Source organism: Syngnathus acus, chromosome 9 (assembly GCF_901709675.1).
Source record: "Syngnathus acus chromosome 9, fSynAcu1.2, whole genome shotgun sequence".
NCBI classification, from domain to species: Eukaryota; Metazoa; Chordata; class Actinopteri; order Syngnathiformes; family Syngnathidae; genus Syngnathus; species Syngnathus acus.
Window position 1 is genome coordinate 14139125 of NC_051094.1, and position 27921 is coordinate 14167045.

The following is a 27921-nucleotide window of genomic DNA, read 5'->3' on the forward strand; positions in this document are numbered from 1 at the left end:
TGGAGTTTTTTTCTGCTGTCCTTGCAGGAATGGGATCACAGTTGTACACGGAGGTGCGTTTTGGTACCGCAGTCTTACCCCGCCCCTCCCTATGCCCACCTCTGCATTGAGACTAACACTTTTATGATATGCTCTCACACTCCCCTGGAATATGGAAACACGCATGTTTTTCTATTTAAGGTGAGATGCAGTGTACGGACAAGCACTTGATTCTTACTTGATTACTAATTAAAGTCAACAAACATTTCTCGCAGTATTATAAGTGCAACAAATGCCTACAACATGAAGCTTTACAAATGCATTCTTTATTCTTTCCTGTAGTCCCAAGGTCACAGTGCCAATAATATTCCGTCATCATGCGACATTGAAGTGATGTCTAGATGTGTCTCTGGCCTTGGTCCTGATCCAAGCTGATCTGGAGGTTAGACCACACCCCTGCACACACACACACACACACACACACACACACACACACACACACACACACACACACACACACACACACACACACACACACACACACACATATGCACCCACTCACTGCCTGCAGCCTAGCCACTTTTTTGCAATATAAAGAAGGTTTTCTGACATAAATTCACTGTACATAACTTTTGGGAAACATTTCCAAAATACCATACTTGGATTCTGAATTCTGCCACCATCCAACTTTTTAACATTTGTATATTTTATCCTATACAAATGTTATCCACTGGGAGGTATCTAATTATTGTTGCTCCATATCCCCTAAATAATCTTCACACTCATACAGTCAACATGTTGGAGTATTTTTACTTCGATGTTGGATACATGCATTTGAGAGGCTTTTGATATAATGTGGCCATTATATGAACAGACATTTAAGTTAAGATTTATAATAGAAGAATTGTAAAATACAGCAACGGTTATAACAACCAGACAGTATGCAGGGTTGTTCCTCGGCTCTTTGCAGTGTGTGCTGGTGACACAAACGCCAGCTGAAGAGGTGGGGCGGTGAATGGGTTGACAGTGACTCAGCAGGATGTGAAAAGTAACTGTTGGCTGCTACTATCATCCTCTTACAAGCACATCCTCCATGCTTCTTATATAGTTTCTCATGAACATGGTCATGAGACACCACACTTATTGGATTACATTCACTCAACTCTAGCAAAGCATATGAAAACAAACCAGAGGACATACAATGGCCAATTCTAGAAAACAGGTGAGCTGTGACATTTACAATATCAATATGTCGCATAGAACATGTATTTTTTTAACTTGACTTCCAATTTGATGAAATAATAATAATAATAATAATCCTCATCATTTAACATATGAGATTGGTCAGCCAAGGTGTTCTCTAATTAGCATTGCGGATGTCTTCAAAGTTGTAAGCAGTCAGTCGACTGATTTAAGGGTTATCATGGTCACTGTGTTGCTTAGTGACATGGTATGCGTTCACAGATGCAAAAAATAAGCATATCAAGGAAACAAATATTGTCCCTACTGTAAAACCTGTAGGGCGTTTTGTTATGTTCTGGGGCTGCTTTACTTTATCTGGCATTTCCTCACTTGATTATCCAGACTAAAACCTCTTGCACTGAGATTGTCATTCCCATAAACTCGAGGGTCATGATGGCTGACACAATTAGTAGTTGGACAGTGTGCAGTATCAAGATAGTTGCGCACAGTTTTCAACATGCCACCGTGTGGTTTTGGAAATCTGATCATCACAACGGTAGTCTGAGTATTACAAGAAGAAATGAAACAATGAATAATTACAAAAATAATTTACAAAAAAAATATTATAAAAATAATTCATGCATCTTTGACTCATGTCTTTGCAGCTCTTCCCTATTTTTGCTGCTCTCATGATGTGCAATGAGGACGATAAACTAAGATTACTTGACCATTGCGAATTTTGCTCAGCAGTCTTGAATACCGCCACAGGGTGGCAGCAGCGGAATCCCACCGACCATAGGATAGCCTGTAAACACCATCGAAGAAGAAGAACGCGAAAGTGGCAAGACAGGCAAGCACACAGCAGAAAAGCTTGAAGGTGACGTGCTGAAATAGCAAGAAATCTCTTCAAAAATGTTGCAGGAAATGTTGAGGGAGCGGCTCATTGCGGCTGCTGATGAAATCTATGGCCTGTTTGAAAAAACCATCGTGTCGTACGAAGAGCAACTCGCTCGTGCGAGAGAGGAGAACGAGCAGCAACGACGACAAATGGAAGATATTTGCAAGTCTCAAACGACACTGCACAACCAAGGTTTGCTCACTAAACGTCGAGTTCACCGCTTTAAACAAACTCCATTTAGTTCTGGTCAAGCAAATCGCCTCATTGACGCCAAATGGATGCTTATTTCTTTGTTTATATGCAATGCACTGCAAATGCACTAGAAATGTATTTTATATGTAATGGAGTAAAGGCGCATACTATGTTAAACTGCTCTTAAAAAACTCAAAATGAAATGCATATATGAATGAATTTATTTGTTTCAAATCAAGATCCAAGATTATTTTCATTCTACTTTCTTCATAATAATCCTCCAAACCAATTTTCCACAGCGTTTTTGAAAAATGTTTTCGGAACCCCCATTTTTTTATTTTTTTACTTGTGTCTTACAGATGTTTGGCAGCTGATTGGTCACGGAGAAGACTTTGCCCCACAACCTTGGTGGGGAAGCTCTTCTCTGGAGCATCCACAGCCCCATCATGTCAAGGAGGAAAAGGCAGATCCAGAGCCTTCCACCTTCAAGGAGGAAGAGGACAATGCACAGCCCCCACGTTCGAAAGAAGGAGAAAAGGAACAAGCTGACGTTTCTCTCACTGTTCTAGCTGTGGAGAGCGACAGCAATGACAACGACGTGGCCGAAGGCTCATGGCTTCCTCGTCATGGTCCAAGTAGAGAGCACCGTGGAGGAGCGCCGGCAGAGCAGCTCATGGCAGCACTGTCACACTGTGACGACATGCAAGCTACAGTTGACACAGACAGCGAGGGTGAAAAAGAGACGACTCCTGACGAGAAAAATGCTCAAACGGGCGAGAGATCTCGTACTCACAACGAACGTTTCCGCTGCTCCGTTTGTGGTCAAGGATTTCTTTATGAGAGCACTTTGAAAATACACAAGCTGAAACACACGGGAGAAAAATCATTTTCGTGTTCCCTGTGTGGCGAAAGCTACTCTTACCGGTACAATTTGAACGTACACATGAAGAAGCACAGGGGAGAAAAAGCATTTAGTTGTCCAGTCTGCGGTAGGTTTTTTAACCAAAAGGAAAATTGGACTGCACACATGCAAACACACAGGGAAGAAAATAATTTGAAATGCTCTGTTTGTGGCCAAATATTCCCTGATGAGGCCATGTTGGAAACACACATGAAAACACACACGAGAGAAAAACCTTTCACATGCTCCATTTGTGATAAAGGTTTTTCTTACAAGGGCGATTTGAAAAGGCACACAAGGACACACACAGGAGAAAAACCCTTTAGCTGCTCAGTTTGTGGCAAAGGTTTTATAACGCGGCCAAATTTGAACGTACACATGTGGAAACACACGGGAGAAAAACCTTTCACTTGTACAATTTGCGGTGAGAAATTTGCTCAGAAGATCACGTTGATTGCGCACTCAGCAACGCACACGGGACAAAAACCTTTCACGTGCTCAGTTTGTGCTAGAAGCTTTTCGTATAAGCACGGTTTGACTGCACACATGCGGAAACACACCGGAGAGATGAGATTGTAGTTGTTCATTTTGTTGTGAAATAAAAAATGTCTGCAATCGTTGAAAAATATGATAGTCACTGAAAATGTGAAAATGGATGTCTTGTAAATTTAACAAAGCACAGAGTAGTTACGTAACAAGCCTGGCAGATTTCAGCCCGCTTAACAGTCGGTCAGATACGACTTCTTTCCTACGCCTGCAAAACACTACGTGCTTGAGCTGCGCAAATACTATATTCCCTTAAAGCCTCCGGTGGTTGCAACATATCCCTGTTGACTGTAAATTAACAGCAACAGTTTAGCTGTTGGAACACAGCATTTGATTTTGGCCAAACGCCATTTCGATTCTAAAGGAAACCTTTTTCGATACCATGGTGAAAAAAAATCCACCAATTCACTTCTTTTATTTAAATGTTCAAAAATCAACTATTGCAATACACTTGAGTGCAAAATAATACATACTAATGCAATACATACCAAATACATTAAACTATACCTTATGCAAACTGAGAATTGTAAACATTCAAATATTTAACACAATTTTAAAATGCCACCTGGGAATTGTAAACATTCAACTATTTCAAGCACAATATTTAAGTGCAAACTGCAAAATTAAATAAAAATACATCCTCAACCACACATTTTAAGAACATGTTTTGAACACGGCATTATTAAAAGAAAAAAAAAACGGAAATATTTTGAGTAGAATTCTGAATTATTTCCTCCAAAGCCTCTGTCATGTTTTCTCCTGTGTGGTCTGAGTGGAATCCAGCACACCCAAGACACAAGCTCTTCATTTCCCAGCACTGGCTTGTTAATTGCACGGTTACTGCCATGTAAGACTCTGATGCCCTACTTGTGCATAAGTCTGTGGTGCATGAATAGTGTGGTTTTATTTCCAAATTTTCAATGATTATTTGCTTTGTGGCAGCATAATAAAATCTGATATTTCAGAGAATTGTGACAGTATATCATACCTTAATTGTTGAAAGCCAGGTTTCTCCACGGTATGCATGGACCAGGTTCCCATCTATACCGTGGTGAGTTAGTTGGTTACTCTGCAACCTGCAATCTGTTCAACTTTTTTGCCTCTACTGACTTTGACATGTTTTCTCTGATGTTCAATTAAAGTGGGTACAGTTGGGCGGAAGGATTTGGTTTGTTGTTCTTTTGGGGCAGCTTCATTCTGCATCTTCAAGAAAAAAATAATAAAAAGTACGATTATTTTCACCAAAGGAGGGAGTGCACCGTTTCTAGGGGTATTGTAAAACCAGGACGATGCGTGCTTAGCTTAAACCCAGCGCGGTTTTGTTGTCGTCGCTTTACTTCCTGCTACGTATAGATGATGTCATTTGATGTCCCGGACGCCCTCTAGCGAAGGACCGTGGGATGTTTAATGGTTTATTTTTTTTTGTCACTCATACATACATTCACACCGTCACTCACACACATTCACGTCGTCACCTGTGGGAATTGAACTTACAGCATTGACACACAAGCCAAGCTTCACAAAAAAAGTTAAGCTTGTGAGGTTTCATACGCACACTGGCGGCCAAAGCCTTCATGGTCAGAATTAGGTCTGGTATTTGATCTGTTTGATTATTTTGAAATTAATGCCGTGGTATCAAATGTACTACTTTGAAATTAATGCCGTGGTATCAGATGTACTACTGATATGCTGTTTATAATACTTACCTTACTTGTGTCGTAAAATGTTGGGAAATACTCACATCTCCATTTCTTGAGGTGTATCTGTTGTCTCGTGTATCGAAGAAAGAGTGTGTTGGAGACAAAAGAAGCTTTTCTTTTAGGCTCTTCTTAGCCGCTTTTATTCGGGACAATGAATCCTCTACTCTCTCGAGGTTGTCTTTTAACTCTCATAGGCACACTTGCCCCCCTCCCCATATCACATGACGCGTGGCATCATTCGTCATCGTTTATCATTTTATATAATTCCATATGATCCAATACTTCTCCACGATTCCACATTGTTCAATGTCATAATTCACTCATTTTATTTTATGATTCCAAGGCATTCCCCATACTTTCATATTGTGTCATTCAGCATTTCTACACAAATTGCTTCATGTATTTTTACTGCAAAATGAAAAGAATTGGCCTCACTTTTGGAGGAGAGTTGAAATCATTGTGCAGCTCAGCTTTCTATTTCTCCCTGTAGTTGTCTCATTTCGCTTCGGATATGGTGTGTCAAGCCTTTTTGATTGGTTAGCTATTTCTGGTACAGAGAGCAGGGCTGAATCGCCACACAAGCGCAAGAAGAAGAAAAAAGTGTCTTGCTTGCTTCTTATTGTTTTTCTTAACAAGTCTTGACAAATATTGGGGCAAAATCCTAAACATGATCATGAAAAGCTGAACAAAACTAAACCCTAAACACTGATAAAAACTAAGCAACTTGCCCTGAATAAAAATTAAATGCATTTACTGTTAAAAACCACATCTAAAAACAAGATTAACAACAAGTGTTAGGGTGGTGCTCACTCGAACTTATTTTGCAAGAACCACACGGGAGACAAGTAAGTCCTTTTAGACACCTGCAGGTGGAGAGTCCATTCGTCGCTGTGCGTACAGCGATGATCGAATGAGGTCTGACTCTGGCCTCATGCAGGAGCATTTTTATTGAGAGAAACAGAGTGGGGGTGAGAGTGGACAGGATGGGGTTGAAGCCCCTGGCCTGCTGATCAAAGCATAGCAGGCGGTCTTTTACGACGTTGTGTAGACAAAGCAACACTGGTCGCTTCCTCTGTAGCTAGTCAATCAGTTCAAAAGATCTTAGCACTTTGTTCTACTACTTTTGTTAAGACAGGACAAGCTAGGTAAATTATTACAGGTTACATTCCAACATAATCATACGATGAAGATAATCTGTAAACCCTAACAACAAGTATAATGGAAACTAGAAAACTCGGGATGATAATAATGTGATAATAATTATCGCGAGGCCAGTTAACTATATATCATCGTGGATGCAAAAACTCACAAAGTCTGCTCAAATAGAAGGTGAAATCTTCACAGATCCTTGCTCATCTCCTCAGCACACTCAGAATTTGCAATAGAGACTCTTTGACAAGTGAGTGAGCAGGAAATAGAGCTTACCCTGTGTCTGAATTTTTGGCCACACACTGAGCATGAAAAAGGTTTCTCGCCAGTGTGGATTCTTGTGTGTCTTTTTAAGCTTCCCTTTTGACTGAATTTCTGGCCACAAACTGAGCATGAAAAAGGTTTTTCGCCACTATGGATTCTTGTGTGCGTTTTTAAGGTTCCCTTCTCTGAGAATTTCTGGCCACAAACTGAGCATGAAAAAGGTTTCTCACCAGTGTGGGTTCTTGTGTGCCTATTTAAATGTCCCTTCTCAGAGAATGTTTGGCCACAAACTGAGCATGAAAAAGGTTTCTCGCCAGTGTGGGTTCTTGTATGACATGTTAGACTTTCCTTCCGAGAGAATTTTCCCCCACAAATTGAGCAGGAAAAAGGTTTCTCACCAGTGTGGATTCTTGTGTGTGCATTTAAATGTCCCCTGTGACCGAATGTTTGGCCACAAACTGAGCAGGAAAGGTTTTTCTCTCTTGTGTGCATTTTCATGTGTTGTTTCAAAACACTGTTATTAGCACAACATTTCCCACACTGAGAACATTGCCTGTGTTTGTTTTGAGACTCATCATCATCAGCAGCAGCAGCAGGATCATGTGACGACACGTCATCACTATCTGATGGTGGAGCTGCTTGTGATCCTCCACAGTGGTCTCCATCACCTTCTCTGGTCATTGGTTGACTTGAGCTGCAGCTTGGAGGCTCCGCCCCTTTGCTCACCTCCTGTTGACCCTCATCTAAACTCTTCACAGGAACACCAGTCAATGGCATCTTGCAGGTATCCTCCTCATCCTCCTCCTCTTTAATGTTGCAGGACTCCTCTCCCTCCTCTTTACTACAAGGCCGCTCAGGCTCTTCCTCCTCTTTTATGGTGCAAAGAAACTTCTGCTCCATTTGTTCATTGAAGTGATGGACATCTTTGCCCACATCTTCCTCTTTAATGCAAGTGCGCTCCGGGTGCTTAGGACGAATAGCTTCACTGATGCCTGCAAGACAAGACAAACACATATGAAAGTTACAGTTGAAGCGAAACTGGTCAAATCTATACAAGGACTTTTTTAATCTGCCCATCACACATGATTTTGATCGAATTCTACTAAAAATAAACACTGGGAGAGGATTCATAATAAAAACTAGACGTGTACTAACCTGCTCTGCGCAACACAACATAAGGCTGCAGCCAAAGATGTTCTTGTTGTGGACGACTACGGTCCTTTTCCTCCACGTACTTTGCGGTGGTCCTTGCAGACATTTTCACACTGCAATCACAGCACATTTAATAATGTTTGGCGAACAAAGGTGTATTTTTGGACAGCGGTGAGCGAGCTATTTGTTGAAGTAATTGAATATAGGTTATCCCTTATTCACGCAATAGTATTTTGTGTTGTGCTAGATCAGTGGTTCCCAAACTTTTGCAGGCTGGCGCCCCCTTTGGCTCCCCAGTGAATTCCTAGCGCCCCCCCCCCCCCCCAAGGACCGGCATTTATATAAATAAATAATACATTTATATAAATAAATAAATAATACATTTATAATATCATTACCATTACGTTGAATTAGTGGGAGCACTGAGTTTGTTTCTCAGAAACGAGCCGGTCCCATCTAGACGTAATCGGAGACAATGACACCCGAAGTGATTTAAGGTTTGTCTTTTATTGCAGGATGCTTGGTCTCCATGTGTTGAAGCAGTTTTGAATGCTTCACTGCCTGGTTAGTTAGCCTGTCGCCACATATTAGCTTTGCGGGCTCGACTGGGGAAACATGTCACGTGACCGGGACGAGTGTCTTGACCTGAATTAATTGATCGTCGATAAAAAAAAAATTCTGTGCGGCTTGGCGGCCCGGTACCAAGTGACCCACGGACCGGTACCGGTCCGCGGCCCGGTGGTTGGGGACCACTGCCCTAACCAGCTCAACACAACACAACACGGCGCGTTCTGGCGAGTCCCCAATTTCATGTTGACTTGAACTCAAGATGATGTTGACCGCCAGAATGCGGTTTTTATTATAAGATAAAATTCAGAACATTACAAGCTTGAAATTACAAACCTGAGCTTTTGCTTTTGTAGTCTATGCTGTCGGATCTGACTGGGCCAGAGCGGCGTGTTGTGTACAAATCGACTGCCGCCCCCCTACCGCCCCCCTACCGCCCCTTTCTTCCTCACCGCCCCCCCAGATCAGGGGGGCGGTACCGCCCACTTTGGGAACCACTGTGCTAGATGGTTTGGCAAGAAAATAAACTTAGCAAAAGACAGTCTAGTTGCATTGTTCCAAAACACCTATGTACCAAGGAATTTCTAACAAAATGAAAATAGGAGGCATACAGGACTGTCTCAGAAAATTAGAATATTGTGATAAAGTTCTTTATTTTCTGTAATGCAATTAAGAAAACCAAAATGTCATACATTCTGGATTCATTACAAATCAACTGAAATATTGCAAGCATTATTTTAATATTGCTGATTATGGCATACAGCTTAAGAAAACTCAAATATCCCATCTCAAAATATTAGAATATGTCCTCAGACCAAGTAAAAATAAAAACATTTATAACCGCTAAACAAAATCAAACATTTAAAAATGTCCATCAATGCACTCAGTACTTGGTTGGCAGTCCTTTTGCACGGATTACTGCATCAATGCGGCGTGGCATGGAGGCAATTAGCCTTTGGCATTGCTGAGGTGTTATGGATGCCCAGGATGCTTCAATAGCAGCCTTTTGCTCATTTGCATTGTTGGGTCTGGTGTCTTTGAGCTTCTTCGTCCCAATACCTCACAAGTTCTCTATGGGGTTCAGGTTAGGGTAATTGGCAGGCCAATCGAGGACAGTAATGCTACTGTCAGTACAGCATTTGCTGGTGGTTTTGGCACTGTAGGCAGGTGCCAGATCATGCTGGAAAATGAAATCATCATCTCCATAGAGCTTTTCAGCCGACGGAAACATGTAGTACTCTAAAATCTCTGCATTTACTTGAGACTTGATGAAACACAGTGGACCACCACCAGCAGTTGACATGGCTCCCCAAACCATCGCCGACTGTAGAAACTTTACATTGGATTTCAAGCAACTTGGCTTTTGCTCCTCTCCAGCCTTTCTCCAGACTCTGGCGCCTTGATTTCCGAATAAAATACAAAACTTGCTTTCGTCTGAAAAGAGGACTTTGGACCACTCTGCAACTGTCTACTGCTTCTTTTCGATAGCCCATGTCAGACATTTCAGAAGTGGCTTGACCATGGGAATACGGTGTCAAACGTGCACCTTTTTATCAAAGTGACCGGCTTCCCATTAAAGGGTTCGACAAGCCGGGGTGAAGGGACTCGTCCGTCTCTGACCACTCGAGTTAAATTAATTCTAATAGAATCAATATCATCTCTTTATGACGCCAATCCCTCTCAAGTCAAACCACGCACGTGCCGAGTAACTCAATTCGAGGCAAGTCGTCAGAATAACCGCGCCATAATGATGGCTCCCTTCGGTTGTTTGATGCTTTTGTTATGTGACGGATATTTTTAGATGTCTTTGTCTTTGTTAATTTACTAGCTTTGCTCAAGATAACTAGATGTGACAATTCCTGATGTTAAGGATTAAAGCTGTCTTCACTTTAAAAAGAATTGAACGGATTTAAAGAATGACTATGATAGAGAAATAAAGACATTTTAAAGTTCTAAGTACTGCATAAAAAACCATGCTCAACATAGTTAATACGAAATAATCGATAACCGTATTAAGGATTAAGAAGGGATTTAATGAATAAGCAAGGAAAATAATTACATGTCGAAAAAACAACAACACTCACCCACTCAGACCAAAAGAGGAGACTAAAGGTCTAAAATCCTATTTGGTTGAACAAGTCGAGTGATCGGCTCTCCTTTGTTCCAAAATCCGAATTCTGTTTAAAAAAAAAGGAAAGGTCTGGCCGTGAGGAGCATAGCCAAAAAAGCAAAATTGGCGTCTTCCCCTTTCTGTGCGTTGCTACGTGTTTGAACAGGTCGTGTCCTCCCAATTGCTAACAATTTATCATCAGATCACCCCTGTGGTAGATTGGATCGAGCACTCAGTGCTCGACTGTGTTTGTCTGTCTGTATTGGAGGTTCAGTGATCGTGTGGTGAGGTCTGTGTGTAGTCGTGACGGAGCACCCAGTAAAGATTGGCTCGTACTGCATCCTTGCCTCCGTGTGTTATTGTTAGAGCAATCAATAAGCAACCCACTATAACCAGCCGAAATACCTCTACATTGTTGAAAGCCGTATGCAACGAAATTTCGTTTTGTACACACCTAGTGTTGACAAAATGACAATAAAGTTCTGTCTAAGTCTAAGTCTATAAGTGACAACACTACAACAGTTTATCAGAGCATAAAGCCACAACAACCCCTATGTCAAGCTTTAACACTATTTCCTCGTGAAATTTCGGAACTACTACTACATGTTTTGGGATAGCCAATGTGCCTGGGCCAAATTCAATACCCAATTTTACACCATCTTGTACCACCGTGCCACTTGACAACGGCTATTGTAGCCCATTTCCCGGACACGTCTGTGAACAGTGGCTTTTGATACCTGGACTCCAGCTTCAGTCTACTGTTTTTGAAGATTCCCCAAATTCCGGAAGCGACTCTTTTTCACAATGCTGTTAAGGGTGCGGTCATCTCACTTGAATGCGCAACGTTCCCTGCCACATTTCCCCCTTCCAACAGACTTTTTGCAGATGTGCTTTGAAACACATGTTAGACACACATGAAAGACAGCTTTAATCCTTAACATGTTGTACATGTGACAATGACAAATAAAGATCTATTCTATTCTATTCTATTCTAAAACTGCACTCTGTGAACAGCTTGCTCTTTGAGAAATGTCTTTTTGTGTCTTACCCTCCTGATGGAAGGTGTCAATGATGGTCCTCTGGACAGCAGTCAGACCAGCAGTCTTCCCCATACTTGCAATTTAGTTTACTGAACCAAGCTGAGTGTTTTTCAAGGCTCAGGAAACCTTGCGGGTGTTTTGAGTTAATTAGACCATTCAAGTGATTAGCTGAATACCCTACTAGTATACTTTTTCATGACGTGCTAGTATTTTGAGATAGGATATTTGATTTTTCTTAAGCTGTATGCCACAAACAGCAATATTAAAATAATAAAAGGCTTGCAATAGTTCAGTTGATTTGTAATGAATCCAGAATGTATGGCATTTTTGTTTTATTAATTGCATTACAGAAAATAAAGAACTTTAGCGAAGGACAATTAATGGTTTATTTTTTTTGTCACTCGTACATACACACCATTACTTACACACATTCACGCCGTCACATGTGGGAATCGAACTTACAGCGTCGATACACAAGCCAAGCAAGTGCACCCCGACACCATCAGCCACTCCCGGTTTAATGCTGCTGTTGCCCAGCAAACAAACCAACAATGCGAGCAAAGTAATTTTGTCCACGCTCTCCACATGATTCCACATTGTTCAATGTCATTCCGTACAATTCACTCTCATTTTATTTCCGCCTTGATTTCCGAATAAAATACAAAACTTGCTTTCGTCTGAAAAGAGGACTTTGGACCACTCTGCAACTGTCTACTGCTTCTTTTCGATAGCCCATGTCAGACATTTCAGAAGTGGCTTGACCATGGGAATACGGTGTCAAACGTGCACCTTTTTATCAAAGTGACCGGCTTCCCATTAAAGGGTTCGACAAGCCGGGGTGAAGGGACTCGTCCGTCTCTGACCACTCGAGTTAAATTAATTCTAATAGAATCAATATCATCTCTTTATGACGCCAATCCCTCTCAAGTCAAACCACGCACGTGCCGAGTATCTCAATTCGAGGCAAGTCGTCAGAATAACCGCGCCATAATGATGGCTCCCTTCGGTTGTTTGATGCTTTTGTTATGTGACGGATATTTTTAGATGTCTTTGTCTTTGTTAATTTACTAGCTTTGCTCAAGATAACTAGATGTGACAATTCCTGATGTTAAGGATTAAAGCTGTCTTCACTTTAAAAAGAATTGAACGGATTTAAAGAATGACTATGATAGAGAAATAAAGACATTTTAAAGTTCTAAGTACTGCATAAAAAACCATGCTCAACATAGTTAATACGAAATAATCGATAACCGAATTAAGGATTAAGAAGGGATTTAATGAATAAGCAAGGAAAATAATTACATTTCGAAAAAACAACAACACTCACCCACTCAGACCAAAAGAGGAGACTAAAGGTCTAAAATCCTATTTGGTTGAACAAGTCGAGTGATCGGCTCTCCTTTGTTCCAAAATCCGAATTCTGTTTAAAAAAAAGGAAAGGTCTGGCCGTGAGGAGCATAGCCAAAAAAGCAAAATTGGTGTCTTCCCCTTTCTGTGCGTTGCTACGTGTTTGAACAGGTCGTGTCCTCCCAATTGCTAACAATTTATCATCAGATCGCCCCTGTGGTAGATTGGATCGAGCACTCAGTGCTCGACTGTGTTTGTCTGTCTGTATTGGAGGTTCAGTGATCGTGTGGTGAGGTCTGTGTGTAGTCGTGACGGAGCACCCAGTAAAGATTGGCTCGTACTGCATCCTTGCCTCCGTGTGTTATTGTTAGAGCAATCAATAAGCAACCCACTATAACCAGCCGAAATACCTCTACATTGTTGAAAGCCGTATGCAACGAAATTTCGTTTTGTACACACCTAGTGTTGACAAAATGACAATAAAGTTCTGTCTAAGTCTAAGTCTAAGTCTATAAGTGACAACACTACAACAGTTTATCAGAGCATAAAGCCACAACAACCCCTATGTCAAGCTTTAACACTATTTCCTCGTGAAATTTCGGAACTACTACTACATGTTTTGGGATAGCCAATGTGCCTGGGCCAAATTCAATACCCAATTTTACACCATCTTATACCACCGTGCCACTTGACAACGGCTATTGTAGCCCATTTCCCGGACACGTCTGTGAACAGTGGCTTTTGATACCTGGACTCCAGCTTCAGTCTACTGTTTTTGAAGATTCCCCAAATTCCGGAAGAGACTCTTTTTCACAATGCTGTTAAGGGTGCGGTCATCTCACTTGAATGCGCAACGTTCCCTGCCACATTTCCCCCTTCCAACAGACTTTTTGCAGATGTGCTTTGAAACACATGTTAGACACACATGAAAGACAGCTTTAATCCTTAACATGTTGTACATGTGACAATGACAAATAAAGATCTATTCTATTCTATTCTATTCTAAAACTGCACCCTGAATACCCTACTAGTATACTTTTTCATGACGTGCTAGTATTTTGAGATAGGATATTTGATTTTTCTTAAGCTGTATGCCACAAACAGCAATATTAAAATAATAAAAGGCTTGCAATAGTTCAGTTGATTTGTAATGAATCCAGAATGTATGGCATTTTTGTTTTATTAATTGCATTACAGAAAATAAAGAACTTTAGCGAAGGACAATTAATGGTTTATTTTTTTGTCACTCGTACATACACACCATTACTTACACACATTCACGCCGTCACATGTGGGAATCGAACTTACAGCGTCGATACACAAGCCAAGCAAGTGCACCCCGACACCATCAGCCACTCCCGGTTTAATGCTGCTGTTGCCCAGCAAACAAACCAACAATGCAAGCAAAATAATTTTGTCCACGCTCTCCACATGATTCCACATTGTTCAATGTCATTCCGTACAATTCACTCTCATTTTATTTCCCGATTCCATGGCATTCCACATACTTTCGTATTTTGTCCTTCAGCATTTCCACACAAATTGCTTCATCTATTTTTACTGCAAAATGATAGGAATTGGCCTCACTTTTGGAGGAGAGTTTAAATCATTGTGCAGCTCAGATATGCCGTGTCGGGCCCCTTTTTGATTGGTTAGCTTTTTCCGGTGCAGAGCGCAGGGCTGAATCGCCACACAAGCGCATGAAGAAGAAGAAGAAAAAATGTCTTGCTTGCTTCTTATTGTTCTTCCTAACAAGTCTTGACAAACATGGGGGCAAAATCCTAAACGTGATCATGAAATGCTGAACAAAACTAAACCCAGTGTTTACACTGATAAAAACTAAGCAACTTGCCTCGAATATGAATTAAATGTATTTACTGTTAAAAATGACAACCAAAACCAAAATTAACACTATGTATAATAAAAAATACAAAGATATCCGGAAGCCAGTTAACAATATCATCATCGATGCAAAAACTCATGAAGTCGGATCACGGATTATTGCTCAATTCCCCAACACACTTCTCAATAGAGACTCTTTGGCAAGTGATTGAGCAGGCAACAGAGTTAGGTGTCAGGTCTAAGTACCATAAGACATTATTTTATACACTGAAACAAGAGGAGAAGACTACCAGTATTCTTTTTGCTCGCGAGGAGAATTAGGTAGAAGGCCCAGTTAACAGTCCTCCACCAATTCTGGACTCCTCTTTCACTATCTCCTTTTTTTATTTTGGGTTGCCCTGGTTACAAGAGGCATTGCTACACTAAAGGGAGGGGAGATTGTGGCTGTAGCAACGCTGACTAACTAACTAAAGAATGCTGTGTGGTGCGAGGCCTTGGCCGATCCGTGACCCCAGCAATGCAGAGTCTGTCCTTAGTTGGTTGGCAGCCTTGTCCTGGGCTGCAATCTCCAAATGTGCTGGGTGCCGTGTCCCTGTAAAACAACGCTCTAGACTTTCTTGCTAAGTATCATCCATCCATCCATCCATCCATCCATCCATCCATCCATCCATCCATCCATCTTCTTCCGCTTATCCGGGGTCGGGTCGCGGGGCCAGCAGCTTCAGGAGGGACTCCCAGACTTCCCTCTCCCCAGCCACTTCATCTAGCTCATCCCGGGGGATCCCAAGGCGTTCCCAGGCCAGCCGAGAGACATAGTCTCTCCAGCGCGTCCTGGGTCGTCCCCGGGGTCTCCTACCGGTGGGACATGCCCGGAACACCTCCCCAGGGAGGCGTCCAGGAGGCATCCTGATGAGATGCCCGTGCCACCTCATCTGGCTCCTCTCAACGTGGAGGAGTAGCGACTCTACTCCGAGTCTCTCCCGGATGACCGAACTTCTCACCCTATCTCTAAGGGAGAGCCCGGACATCCTGCGGAGAAAACTCATTTCGGCCGCTTGTATCCGGGATCTCGTTCTTTCGGTCACGACCCATAGCTCGTGACCATAGGTGAGGGTAGGAGCGTAAATCGACCGGTAAATTGAGAGCTTTGCCTTTTGGCTCAGCTCTCTCTTTACCACGACGGACCGGTACAGAGTCCGCATTACTGCCGACGCTGCACCGATCCGCCTGTCGATCTCGCGCTCCATCCTCCCCTCACTCGTGAACAAGACCCCAAGATACTTAAACTCCTCCACTTGGGGCAGGATCTCATCCCCGATCCGGAGAGGGCATTCCACCCTTTTCCGATCGAGGACCATGGACTCGGATTTGGAGGTGCTGACCCTCATCCCGACCGCTTCACACTCGGCTGCGAACCGCTCCAGTGAGAGCTGGAGATCACGGCCTGAAGAAGCCAACAGCACAACGTCGTCTGCAAAAAGCAGAGACGCGATGCTGAGGTCCCCAAACCGGACACCCTCAACGCCTCGGCTGCACCTAGAAATTCTGTCCATAAAAATTATGAACAGAATCGGTGACAAAGGGCAGCCTTGGCGGAGTCCAACCCTCACTGGGAACGAATCCGACTTACTGCCGGAAATGCGGACCACACTCTGGCATCGGTGATACAGGGACCGAACCGCCCTTATCAGTTGGCTCGGTACCCCGTACTCCCGAAGCACCCCCCACAGAACCTCCCGAGGGACACGGTCGAACGCCTTCTCCAAGTCCACAAAACACATGTGGACTGGTTGGGCGAACTCCCATGCACCCTCGAGGATCCTGTTGAGGGTGAAGAGCTGGTCCACTGTTCCACGGCCAGGACGAAAGCCACACTGTTCCTCCTGAATCCGAGGTTCGACCTCCCGACGGACCCTCCTCTCCAGCACCCCTGAATAGACCTTACCAGGGAGGCTGAGGAGTGTAATTCCCCTGTAATTGGAACACACCCTCCGGTCCCCCTTCTTAAAGAGGGGAACCACCACCCCAGTCTGCCAATCCAGAGGCACTGTCCCCGATGTCCACGCGATGCTGTAGAGACGTGTCAGCCATGACAGCCCCACAACATCCAGAGCCCTTAAGAAATCCGGGCGGATCTCATCCACCCCCGGGGCCTTGCCACCGAGGAGTTTTTTAACTACCTCAGTGACTTCAACCCCAGAGATTGGAGAGTCCGCCTCAGAGTCCCCAGGCCCTGCTTCCACAATGGAAGGCGTGGAATTGAGGAGGTCTTCGAAGTATTCTCCCCACCGACACACGACGTCCCGAGTCGAGGTCAGCAGCACGCCATCTCCACTGTAAACAGTGTTGACGTTGCACTGCTTCCCCCTCCTGAGACGCCGGATGGTGGACCAGAATTTCCTCGAAGCCGTCCGGAAGTCATTCTCCATGGCCTCGCCGAACTCCTCCCACGCCCGGGTTTTTGCCTCAGCAACCGCCGAAGCCGCGTTCCGCTTGGCCATCCGGTACCTGTCAGCTGCCTCCGGAGTCCCGCAGGCTAAAACGGCCCGATAGGACTCCTTCTTCAGCTTGACGGCATCCCTTACCGCCGGTGTCCACCAGCGGGTTCGGGGATTGCCGCCACGACAGGCACCAATGACCTTACGGCCACAGCTCCGGTCGGCCGCCTCAACAATGGAGGCGCGGAACAAGGTCCACTCGGACTCAATGTCCCCCGCCTCCCCCGGGACGTGGGAAAAGCTCTGCCGGAGGTGGGAGTTGAAGCTCTTCCTGACAGGGGATTCCGCCAGACGTTCCCAGCAGACCCTCACAGAACGTTTGGGTCTGCCAGGTCGGACCGGCATCTTCCCCCACCATCGGAGCCAACCCACCACCAGGTGGTGATCAGTTGACAGCTCCGCCCCTCTCTTCGCCCGAGTGTCCAAAACATGCGGCCGCAAATCCGATGAAACGACTACAAAGTCGATCATCGAACTGCGGCCTAGGGTGTCCTGGTGCCAAGTGCACACATGGACACCCTTATGTTTGAACATGGTGTTCATTATTGAAAATCCGTGTCGAGCACAGAAGTCCAACAATAGAACACCGCTCGGGTTCAGATCGGGGGGGCCGTTCCTCCCAATCACGCCCTTCCAGGTCTCGCTGTCATTGCCCACGTGAGCATTGAAGTCACCCAGTAGAACGACGGAGTCCCCAGAAGGAGCGCTCTCCAGCACTTCCTCCAGGGACTCCAAGAAGGGTGGGTACTCTGAGCTGCCGTTTGGTGCATAGACACAAACAACAGTCAGGACCCGTCCCCCCACCCGAAGGCGGAGGGAGGCTACCCTCTCGTTCACCGGGGTGAACCCCAATGTGCAGGCGCCCAGCCGGGGGGCAATAAGTATACCCACACCTGCTCGACGCCTCTCACCGTGGGCAACTCCAGAGTGGAAGAGAGTCCAGCCCCTCTCGAGAGGGCTTGTACCGGAACCCAAACTGTGCGTGGAGGCGAGTCCGACTATATCTAGTCGGAACTTTTCTGCCTCGCACACCAGCTCGGGCTCCTTTCCAGCCAGAGAGGTGACATTCCATGTCCCAAGAGCCAGCTTCTGCAGCCGGGGATCAGACCGCCAAGGTCCCTGCCTTTGGTCGCCGCCTAGCTTGCAATGCACCCGACCCCTTTGGCCCCTCCCACAGGTGGTGAGCCCATGGGAAGGGGGACCCACGTTTCCTTTTCGGGCTGAGCCCGGCCGGGCCCCATGGGCGAAGGCCCGGCCACCAGACGCTCGCCTTCGAGCCCCGCCTCCAGGCCTGGCTCCAGAGGGGGACCCCGGTGACCCGCGTCCGGGCGAGGGAAAACGTGATCCATTAATTTTTTTCATCATAAGGGGCTGATGAGCCGTGCTTTGTCTGGCCCCTCACCTAGGACCCGTTTGCCATGGGTGACCCTACCAGGGGCATGAAGCCCCAGACAACATGGCTCCTAGGATCATAGGGGCACGCAAACCCCTCCACCACGATAAGGTGACGACTCACGCTAAGTATCACACAATAATAATGATGAGTAAATAATCAGATACCTCTCGTGCATACACTCCAACAAACGTTAAGTAGATGTGAGATAACTTGCATGGTCTACTTAAACAAACATTGAGTAAATATGGGATAACTTGAAAACTGTCCCGGTCAACAACAATTCATGAATACAAACTACAAGGTATAAAAGAGAAAGAACTTCTCTTGAACTATACAAAGAACTAAGGGGTTCTGTTCATAACTAGTGAGGGCCTCTCACAGATAAGAAAAGGAAGGGAGTATAAGAACTCCTTAAAGCTAGACAGATATGTTGGCTTGAGCGAAGATATGAGACCTCCGGTTCCTAATTATTCTAACATTAGGTGTGGGCTACTGTGTGCTTGATTAAGCTTATCTTGTGAGAGAATTTTTGGCCACAAACTGAGCAGGAAAAAGGTTTCTTGCCAGTGTGGATTCTTGTGTGACTTTTTAAGTTTCCTTTCTGAGAGAATCTTTGGCCACAAAGTTTTTTCACAGTACAGTATTACTCATGGTACAGGCAAGAACCAGCACGTGATGATGGCTCATTTGAGATCGAACATTCGTCGAGGATAATCAGCTAATAGCTACCATGCTAATGAAAGCGGCCCGCACTTCTGTAATGCAAGGAAGCAGTACTACAAATAAAGTTGCAAACATGATAACTTAGGCCCATTGTCGTAACTTACCTCTTTCGTCGCTACGGTTGTCGTGTAGCTAATGTTACTGATTCGCCACAAAAGTTGCGTGTTTATCTGATTGATTCGGGACAATGAATCCTCTACTCTCTCGAGGTTGTCTTTTAACTCTCATAGGCACACTTGCCCCCCTCCCCATATCATATGACGCGTGGCATCATTCGTCATCGTTTATCATTTTATATAATTCCATATGATCCAATACTTCTCCACGATTCCACATTGTTCAATGTCATAATTCACTCATTTTATTTTATGATTCCAAGGCATTCCCCATACTTTCATATTGTGTCATTCAGCATTTCTACACAAATTGCTTCATGTATTTTTACTGCAAAATGAAAAGAATTGGCCTCACTTTTGGAGGAGAGTTGAAATCATTGTGCAGCTCAGCTTTCTATTTCTCCCTGTAGTTGTCTCATTTCGCTTCGCATATGGTGTGTCAAGCCTTTTTGATTGGTTAGCTTTTTCTGGTACAGAGAGCAGGGCTGAATCGCCACACAAGCTTAAGAAGAAGAAAAAAGTGTCTTGCTTGCTTCTTATTGTTTTTCTTAACAAGTCTTGAAAATATTGGGGCAAAATCCTAAACATGATCATGAAAAGCTGAACAAAACTAAACCCTAAACACTGATAAAAACTAAGCAACTTGCCCTGAATAAAAATTAAATGCATTTACTGTTAAAAAACACATCTAAAAACAAGATTAACAACAAGTGTTAGGGTGGTGCTCACTCTAACTTATTTTGCAAGAACCACACGGGAGACAAGTAAGTCCTTTTAGACACCTGCAGGTGGAGAGTCCATTCGTCGCTGTGCGTACAGCGATGATCGAATGAGGTCTGACTCTGGCCTCATGCAGGAGCATTTTATTGAGAGAAACAGAGTGGGGGTGAGAGTGGACAGGATGGGGTTGAAGCCCCTGGCCTGCTGATCAAAGCATAGCAGGCAGTCTTTTACGACGTTGTGTAGACAAAGCAACACTGGTCGCTTCCTCTGTAGCTAGTCAATCAGTTCAAAAGATCTTAGCACTTTGTTCTACTACTTTTGTTAAGACAGGACAAGCTAGGTAAATTATTACAGGTTACATTCCAACATAATCATACGATGAAGATAATCTGTAAACCCTAACAACAAGTATAATGGAAACTACAAAACTCGGGATGATAATAATGTGATGATAATAATCATCCCGAGGCCAGTTAACTATATACCATCGTGGATGCAAAAACTCACAAAGTCTGCTCAAATAGAAGGTGAAATCTTCACAGATCCTTGCTCATCTCCTCAGCACACTCAGAATTTGCAATAGAGACTCTTTGACAAGTGACTGAGCAGGAAACAGAGCTTACCCTGTGTCTGAATTTTTGGCCACAAACTGAGCATGAAAAAGGTTTCTCGCCAGTGTGGATTCTTGTGTGGCTTTTTAAGCTTCCCTTTTGACTGAATTTCTGGCCACAAACTGAGCATGAAAAAGGTTTTTCGCCACTATGGATTCTTGTGTGCGTTTTTAAGGTTCCCTTCTCTGAGAATTTCTGGCCACAAACTGAGCATGAAAAAGGTTTCTCACCAGTGTGGGTTCTTGTGTGCCTATTTAAATGTCCCTTCTCAGAGAATGTTTGGCCACAAACTGAGCATGAAAAAGGTTTCTCACCAGTGTGGGTTCTTGTGTGCCTATTTAAATGTCCCTTCTCAGAGAATGTTTGGCCACAAACTGAGCATGAAAAAGGTTTCTCGCCAGTGTGGGTTCTTGTATGACATGTTAGACTTTCCTTCCGAGAGAATTTTCCCCCACAAATTGAGCAGGAAAAAGGTTTCTCACCAGTGTGGATTCTTGTGTGTGCATTTAAATGTCCCCTGCGACCGAATGTTTGGCCACAAACTGAGCAGGAAAGGTTTTTCTCTCTTATGTGCATTTTCATGTGTTGTTTCAAAACATTGTTATTAGCACAACATTTCCCACACTGAGAACATTGCCTGTGTTTGTTTTGAGACTCATCATCAGCAGCAGCAGCAGGAACATGTGACGACACGTCATCACTATCTGATGGTGGAGCTGCTTGTGATCCTCCACAGTGGTCTCCATCACCTTCTCTGGTCATTGGTTGACTTGAGCTGCAGCTTGGAGGCTCCGCCCCTTTGCTCACCTCCTGTTGACCCTCATCTAAACTCTTGCAGGTATCCTCCTCCTCCTCCTCTTTAATGTCACAGGAATCCTCTCCCTCTTCTTTACTACAAGGCCGCTCTTCCTCCTCTTTTATGGTGCAAAGAAACTTCTGCTCCATTTGTTCATTGAAGTGATGGACATCTTTGCCCACATCTTCCTCTTTAATGCAAGTGCGCTCCGGCTGCTTAGGACGAATAGCTTCACTAATGTCTGCAAGACAAGACAAACACATATGAAAGTTACAGTTGAAGAGAAACTGGTCAAATTTATACAAGGACTTTTTTAATCTGCCCATCACACATGATTTTGATCGAATTCTACTAAAAATAAACACTGGGAGAGGATTCATAATAAAAACTAGACGTGTACTAACCTGCTCTGCGCAACACAACATAAGGCTGCAGCCAAAGATGTTCCTGTTGTGGACGACTACGGTCCTTTTCCTCCACGTACTTTGCGGTGGTCCTTGCAGACATTTTCACACTGCAATCACAGCACATATTTAATAATGTTTGGCGAACAAAGGTGTCTTTTTGGACAGCGGTGAGCGAGCTATTTGTTGAAGTAATTGAATATAGGTTATCCCTTATTCACGCAATAGTATTTTGTGTTGTGCTAGATGGTTTGGCAAGAAAATAAACTTAGCAAAAGACAGTCTAGTTGCATTGTTCCAAAACACCTATGTACCAAGGAATTTCTAACAAAATGAAAATAGGAGGCATACAGGACTGTCTCAGAAAATTTGAATATTGTGATAAAGTTCTTTATTTTCTGTAATGCAATTAAGAAAACCAAAATGTCATACATTCTGGATTCATTACAAATCAACTGAAATATTGCATTATTTTAATATTGCTCATTATGGCATACAGCTTAAGAAAACTCAAATATCCCATCTCAAAATATTAGAATATGCCCTCAGACCAAGTAAAAATAAAAACATTTATAACCGCTAAACAAAATCAAACATTTAAAAATGTCCATCAATGCACTCAGTACTTGGTTGGCAATCCTTTTGCATGGATCACTGCATCAATGCGGCGTGGCATGGAGGCAATTAGCCTTTGGCATTGCTGAGGTGTTATGGATGCCCAGGATGCTTCAATAGCAGCCTTTTGCTCATTTGCATTGTTGGGTCTGGTGTCTTTGAGCTTCTTCGTCCCAATACCTCACAAGTTCTCTATGGGGTTCAGGTTAGGGGAATTGGCAGGCCAATCGAGGACAGTAATGCTACTGTCAGTACAGCATTTGCTGGTGGTTTTGGCACTGTAGGCAGGTGCCAGATCATGCTGGAAAATGAAATCATCATCTCCATAGAGCTTTTCAGCCGACGGAAACATGTAGTACTCTAAAATCTCTGCATTTACTTGAGACTTGATGAAACACAGTGGACCACCACCAGCAGTTGACATGGCTCCCCAAACCATCGCCGACTGTAGAAACTTTACATTGGATTTCAAGCAACTTGGCTTTTGCTCCTCTCCAGCCTTTCTCCAGACTCTGGCGCCTTGATTTCCGAATAAAATACAAAACTTGCTTTCGTCTGAAAAGAGGACTTTGGACCACTCTGCAACTGTCTACTGCTTCTTTTCGATAGCCCATGTCAGACGTTTCAGAAGTGGCTTGACCATGGGAATACGGTGTCAAACGTGCACTTTTTATCAAAGTGACCGGCTTCCCATTAAAGGGTTCGACAAGCCGGGGTGAAGGGACTCGTCCGTCTCTGACCACTCGAGTTAAATTAATTCTAATAGAATCAATATAATCTCTTTATGACGCCAATCCCTCTCAAGTCAAACCACGCACGTGCCGAGTATCTCAATTCGAGGCAAGTCGTCAGAATAACCGCGCCATAATGATGGCTCCCTTCGGTTGTTTGATGCTTTTGTTATGTGACGGATATTTTTAGATGTCTTTGTCTTTGTTAATTTACTAGCTTTGCTCAAGATAACTAGATGTGACAATTCCTGATGTTAAGGATTAAAGCTGTCTTCACTTTAAAAAGAATTGAACGGATTTAAAGAATGACTATGATAGAGAAATAAAGACATTTTAAAGTTCTAAGTACTGCATAAAAAACCATGCTCAACATAGTTAATACGAAATAATCGATGACCGAATTAAGGATTAAGAAGGGATTTAATGAATAAGCAAGGAAAATAATTACATGTCGAAAAAACAACACTCACCCACTCTCACCAAAAGAGGAGACTAAAGGTCTAAAATCCTATTTGGTTGAACAAGTCGAGTGATCGGCTCTCCTTTGTTCCAAAATCCGAATTCTGTTTAAAAAAAAAAGAAAAAAAAAGGAAAGGTCTGGCCGTGAGGAGCATAGCCAAAAAAGTAAAATTGGCGTCTTCCCCTTTCTGTGCGTTGCTACGTGTTTGAACTGAGAAGTGCTCAAGCTGTTGTGCAGCTAGTGTGACGTCAAATCAAACGCTGCGCGTTCGCTTCTCTTCCGGGGGGGGGGGGCTAATCGGACGTCAAGCGCTTTGTGTGGCGGGCTCCATCATCATCATCATCATCATCGGTTTAAAGTCCATGTTCCAGGCTCCATCTAGTGTGGAAACTGAGAAGTGCTCAAGCTGTTGTGCGGGCCACATTCAATTATGTTTTCAGAATTTGCTGCGGGCCAATAAAAACTGGACCGCGGGCCGCAGTTGGCCCGCGGGCCGTAGTTTGGACACCCCTCCTCTAGACTTTCTTGCTAAGTATCACACAATAATAATGATGAGTAAATAATCAGATACCTCTCGTGCATACACTCCAACAAACGTTAAGTAGATGTGAGATAACTTGCATGGTCTACTTAAACAAACATTGAGTAAATATGGGATAACTTGAAAACTGTCCCGGTCAACAACAATTCATGAAGACAAACTACAAGGTATAAAAGAGAAAGAACTTCTCTTGAACTATACAAAGAACAAAGGGGTTCTAGTATAAGAACTCCCTAAAGCTAGACAGATATGTTGGCTTGAGCGAAGATATGAGACCTCCGGTTCCTAATTATTCTAACATTAGGTGTGGGCTACTGTGTGCTTGATTAAGCTTATCTTGTGAGAGAATTTTTGGCCACAAACTGAGCAGGAAAAAGGTTTCTTGCCAGTGTGGATTCTTGTGTGACGTTTTAAGTTTCCTTGCTGAGAGAATCTTTGGCCACAAACTGAGCATGAAAAAGGTTTCTCACCAGTGTGGATTCTTGTGTGCATTTTTAAATATGCGCTCTTTCTGAATTTCTGGCCACAAACTGAGCATGAAAAGGGGTTTTCGCCAGTGTGGGTTCTTGTATGAAATGTTAGACTTCCCTTCCGAGAGAATTTTTGTCCACAAACTGAGCATGAAAAAGGTTTCTCGCCAGTATGGGTTCTTGTATGAATTGTTAGACTTGCCTTCACTGAAAATCTTTGGCCACAAACTGAGCATGAAAAAGGTTTCTCGCCAGTGTGGATTCTTGTGTGACTTTTTGAGTGTGCCTTTAGCCTGAATTTCTGGCCACAAACTGAGCATGAAAAAGGTTTCTCGTCAGTGTGGATTCTTGTGTGACTTTTTAAGGTTGCTTTCCTTGAAAATATTTTGCCACAAACAGAGCATGAAAAGGGTTTCTCGCCAGTGTGGATTCTTGTGTGCCTACTTAAATTTTGCCTCCAAGAGAATTTTTGGCCACAAACTGAGCAGGAAAAGTTTTTCTCTCTTGTGTGCATTTTCATGTGTTGTTTCAAAACACTGTTATTAGCACAACATTTCCCACACTGAGAACATTGCCTGTGTTTGTTTTGAGACTCATCAGCAGCAGCAGCAGCAGCAGGAACATGTGATGACACGTCATCACTATCTGATGGTGGAGCTGCTTGTGATCCTCCACAGTGGTCTCCATCACCTTCTCTGGTCATTGGTTGACTTGAGCTGCAGCTTGGAGGCTCCGCCCCTTTGCTCACCTCCTGTTGCCCCTCATCAAAACTCTTCACAGGAACACCAGTCAATGGTATCTTGCAGGTATCCTCCTCCTCCTTTTTAATGTCGCAGGACTCCTCTCCCTCCTCTTTACTACAAGGCCGCTCCGGCTCTTCCTCCTCTTTTATGGTGCAGAGAAACTTCTGCTCCATTTGTTCATTGAAGTGATGGACATCTTTGCCCACATCTTCCTCTTTAATGCAAGTGCGCTCCGGCTGCTTAGGACGAATAGCTTCACTGATGTCCGCAAAACAAGACAAACACATATGAAAGTTACAGTTGAAAAGAAACTGGTTAGTCAAAGTCCCAATGTTTTATCACACACACATCTGGGTGTGGTGAAATTTGTCCTCTGCATTTACCCCATACCCGTGTGATTTTGATCCATTCCCTGGGGGAGAGTGAGCAGCAGTGGTGGTGATGCGCTCGGGAATCATTTTGTGATCTAACGCCCCAATTCCAACCCCTTAATGCTATGTGCCAGGTAGGGAGGCGATGGGTCCCATTTTTATAGTCTTTGGTATGACCCGGCCGGGGTTTGAACCCACAACCTTCCAGTCTCAGGGCGGACACACTACCACTAGGCCACTGAGCTGAAAACTCAAATCTATACAAGGACTTTTTCAATCTGCCAATCACACATGATTTTAATCAAATTCTACTAAAAATAAATACAAGGACTTTTTCAATCTGCCTATCACACATGATTTTGATCAAATTCTACTAAAAATAAATACTGGAAGAGGATTCATAACAGAAACTAGACGTGTACTAACCTGCTCTGCGCAACACAACATAAGGCTGCAGACAAAGATGTTCCAGTCGTCGACAACTACGGTCCTTTTCCTTCACGTACTTTGCTGTGGTCCTTGCAGACATTTTCACACTGCAATCACAACACTTGTTCAATGATGTTTGGCTAATAAAAGTGTCTCTAGGGCAGCGGCGAGCGAGCCATTTGTTGAAGTAATTGAATATAGATTATCCCGTATTTTTGCAATAGTATTTTGTGTTTTGTTAGATCAGAGGTGCCAAACTCGTTTCACATTGTGGGCCACACATGGCCTCGGTAGACTTTTGCTTTCCCGCCTTTTCTGGACAGTACAAAACTTTGTTACCTGGAGAGTTGGCGTTGTTGTTTCATCAGCTGTAGTACCACGTGTACTGACCGCCATTAAACAACCCAAGATCCTGCCAATAACGAACCAACTGTAACTCTGCATCTTTGTTTGTTCATCGACGGACATCTCAAACAACACGCAACGGATGTCAACTTCAACTTGTTTTGTTTACAACGTGAACTGAAACTAACCCAATACACAAAACGACACATCAGACTTGTTTTAGGAAACGTGCTTACGCGTTACCATCTGGTGGCATTGAGATTTAAAATCGGGAACATGCCTGCCTGCAAGCATCACTGCTAATCCTCGACTTTGTGTTTTTTCACAGTACAGTATTACTCATGGTACAGGCAAGAACCAGCACGTGATGATGGCTCATTTGAGATCGAACATTCGTCGAGGATAATCAAGTTAGATATCATAAAGTTAGTACTGTTCTTAAGTATCATGCTAATAAAAGCGGCCCGCACTTCTGTACTGCAACCAAGCAGTACAACAAATAACGTTGCAAACATAACTTGGGTCCATTGTCGTAACTTACCTCTTTCGTCGTTGCGGTCGTCGTGTAACTGATTCACCACATAAGTTGCGTGTTTATCTGATGCAGCCGAATAGAAGGCGACACGCTTCCGTTTGAGTTTTTATACCAAGCGCGGTTTTGTTGTCGTCGCTTTACTTCCTGTCACGTGATGATGATGTCATTTGAGTGAGGTCCCTGCCGCCCTCTAGCGAAGGACCGTGGGACTTTTCATGTTGTTGTTGCCCAGCAAACTAACAAACCAAGGTGGCTTGCAAAAAAAAAAAAAAAAAAATCGAAGTTTTCCACACACAAAGAAAAACCTCGAATAGATTTTAATAGCATACTAGCGTGCGTTTGTCGTATGTGTGTTGTTTAACACTAGAGTTAACTAACCCGAACTCTTTCAGCCGCTTGTGCGTCATTGATGCCAGATTCAAGATTTTTTTATTGATCATGTTTCAGAATGCCAAATAAGGAATTTGACTTCGGTACATCTCAGCCTCTGTTCAACATTTAACAACACACAGGACAATTGCGAAAACTGACAAATATTCTCCAAC

The 27921-nt window shown here is 43.6% G+C and overlaps 3 protein-coding genes across 10 annotated transcripts in view; 1 reads left to right on the forward strand and 2 right to left on the reverse strand.

Moving 5' to 3' along the window:
• Positions 1-1958: 1958 nt before the first annotated feature.
• On the forward strand, positions 1959-4862 carry LOC119127844 (oocyte zinc finger protein XlCOF6.1-like). Its single transcript, XM_037260022.1, has 2 exons — positions 1959-2251; positions 2611-4862. The coding sequence occupies exons 1-2, from the start codon at positions 2074-2076 to the stop codon at positions 3729-3731; spliced, it is 1299 nt and encodes a 432-aa protein (XP_037115917.1). The 5' UTR covers positions 1959-2073; the 3' UTR covers positions 3732-4862.
• A 1874-nt stretch (positions 4863-6736) lies between these two features.
• On the reverse strand, positions 6737-27579 carry LOC119127460 (oocyte zinc finger protein XlCOF20-like). The gene is made up of 4 exons (XM_037259401.1): positions 27411-27579; positions 19591-19627; positions 7967-8076; positions 6737-7803 (listed from the first exon to the last, which is right to left on the reverse strand). Exons 3-4 carry the CDS (start codon positions 8067-8069, stop codon positions 6737-6739), a joined length of 1170 nt encoding a protein of 389 aa, XP_037115296.1. The 5' UTR covers positions 8070-8076; positions 19591-19627; positions 27411-27579.
• Positions 19358-27921, reverse strand: part of LOC119127745 (gastrula zinc finger protein XlCGF8.2DB-like) — a 235055-nt gene continuing 226491 nt past the window's right edge. For 5 of the 8 annotated variants that reach the window (XM_037259846.1, XM_037259845.1, XM_037259844.1 and 2 more), the window contains 2 exons: positions 25903-25908; positions 24731-25704 (listed from right to left, as the gene is read on the reverse strand). In XM_037259846.1, coding sequence (XP_037115741.1) covers positions 24784-25656 — 873 coding nt within the window. In that variant the 5' untranslated portion in view covers positions 25657-25704; positions 25903-25908 and the 3' untranslated portion in view covers positions 24731-24783. The other 3 variants (XM_037259841.1, XM_037259842.1, XM_037259843.1) reach the window with 3 other exon arrangements.

Coding starts and splice junctions, on each gene's coding strand:
- LOC119127844 (XM_037260022.1), top strand. CDS start 2,074: ATGTTGCAGGAAATGTTGAGGGAGCGGCTCATTGCGGCTGCTGATGAA. Junction 2,252..2,610: donor AACGACACTGCACAACCAAG/GTTTGCTCACTA, acceptor TGTGTCTTACAG/ATGTTTGGCAGCTGATTGGT.
- LOC119127460 (XM_037259401.1), bottom strand. CDS start 8,069: ATGTCTGCAAGGACCACCGCAAAGTACGTGGAGGAAAAGGACCGTAGT. Junction 7,804..7,966: donor TGTTGTGTTGCGCAGAGCAG/GTTAGTACACGT, acceptor CTTGTCTTGCAG/GCATCAGTGAAGCTATTCGT.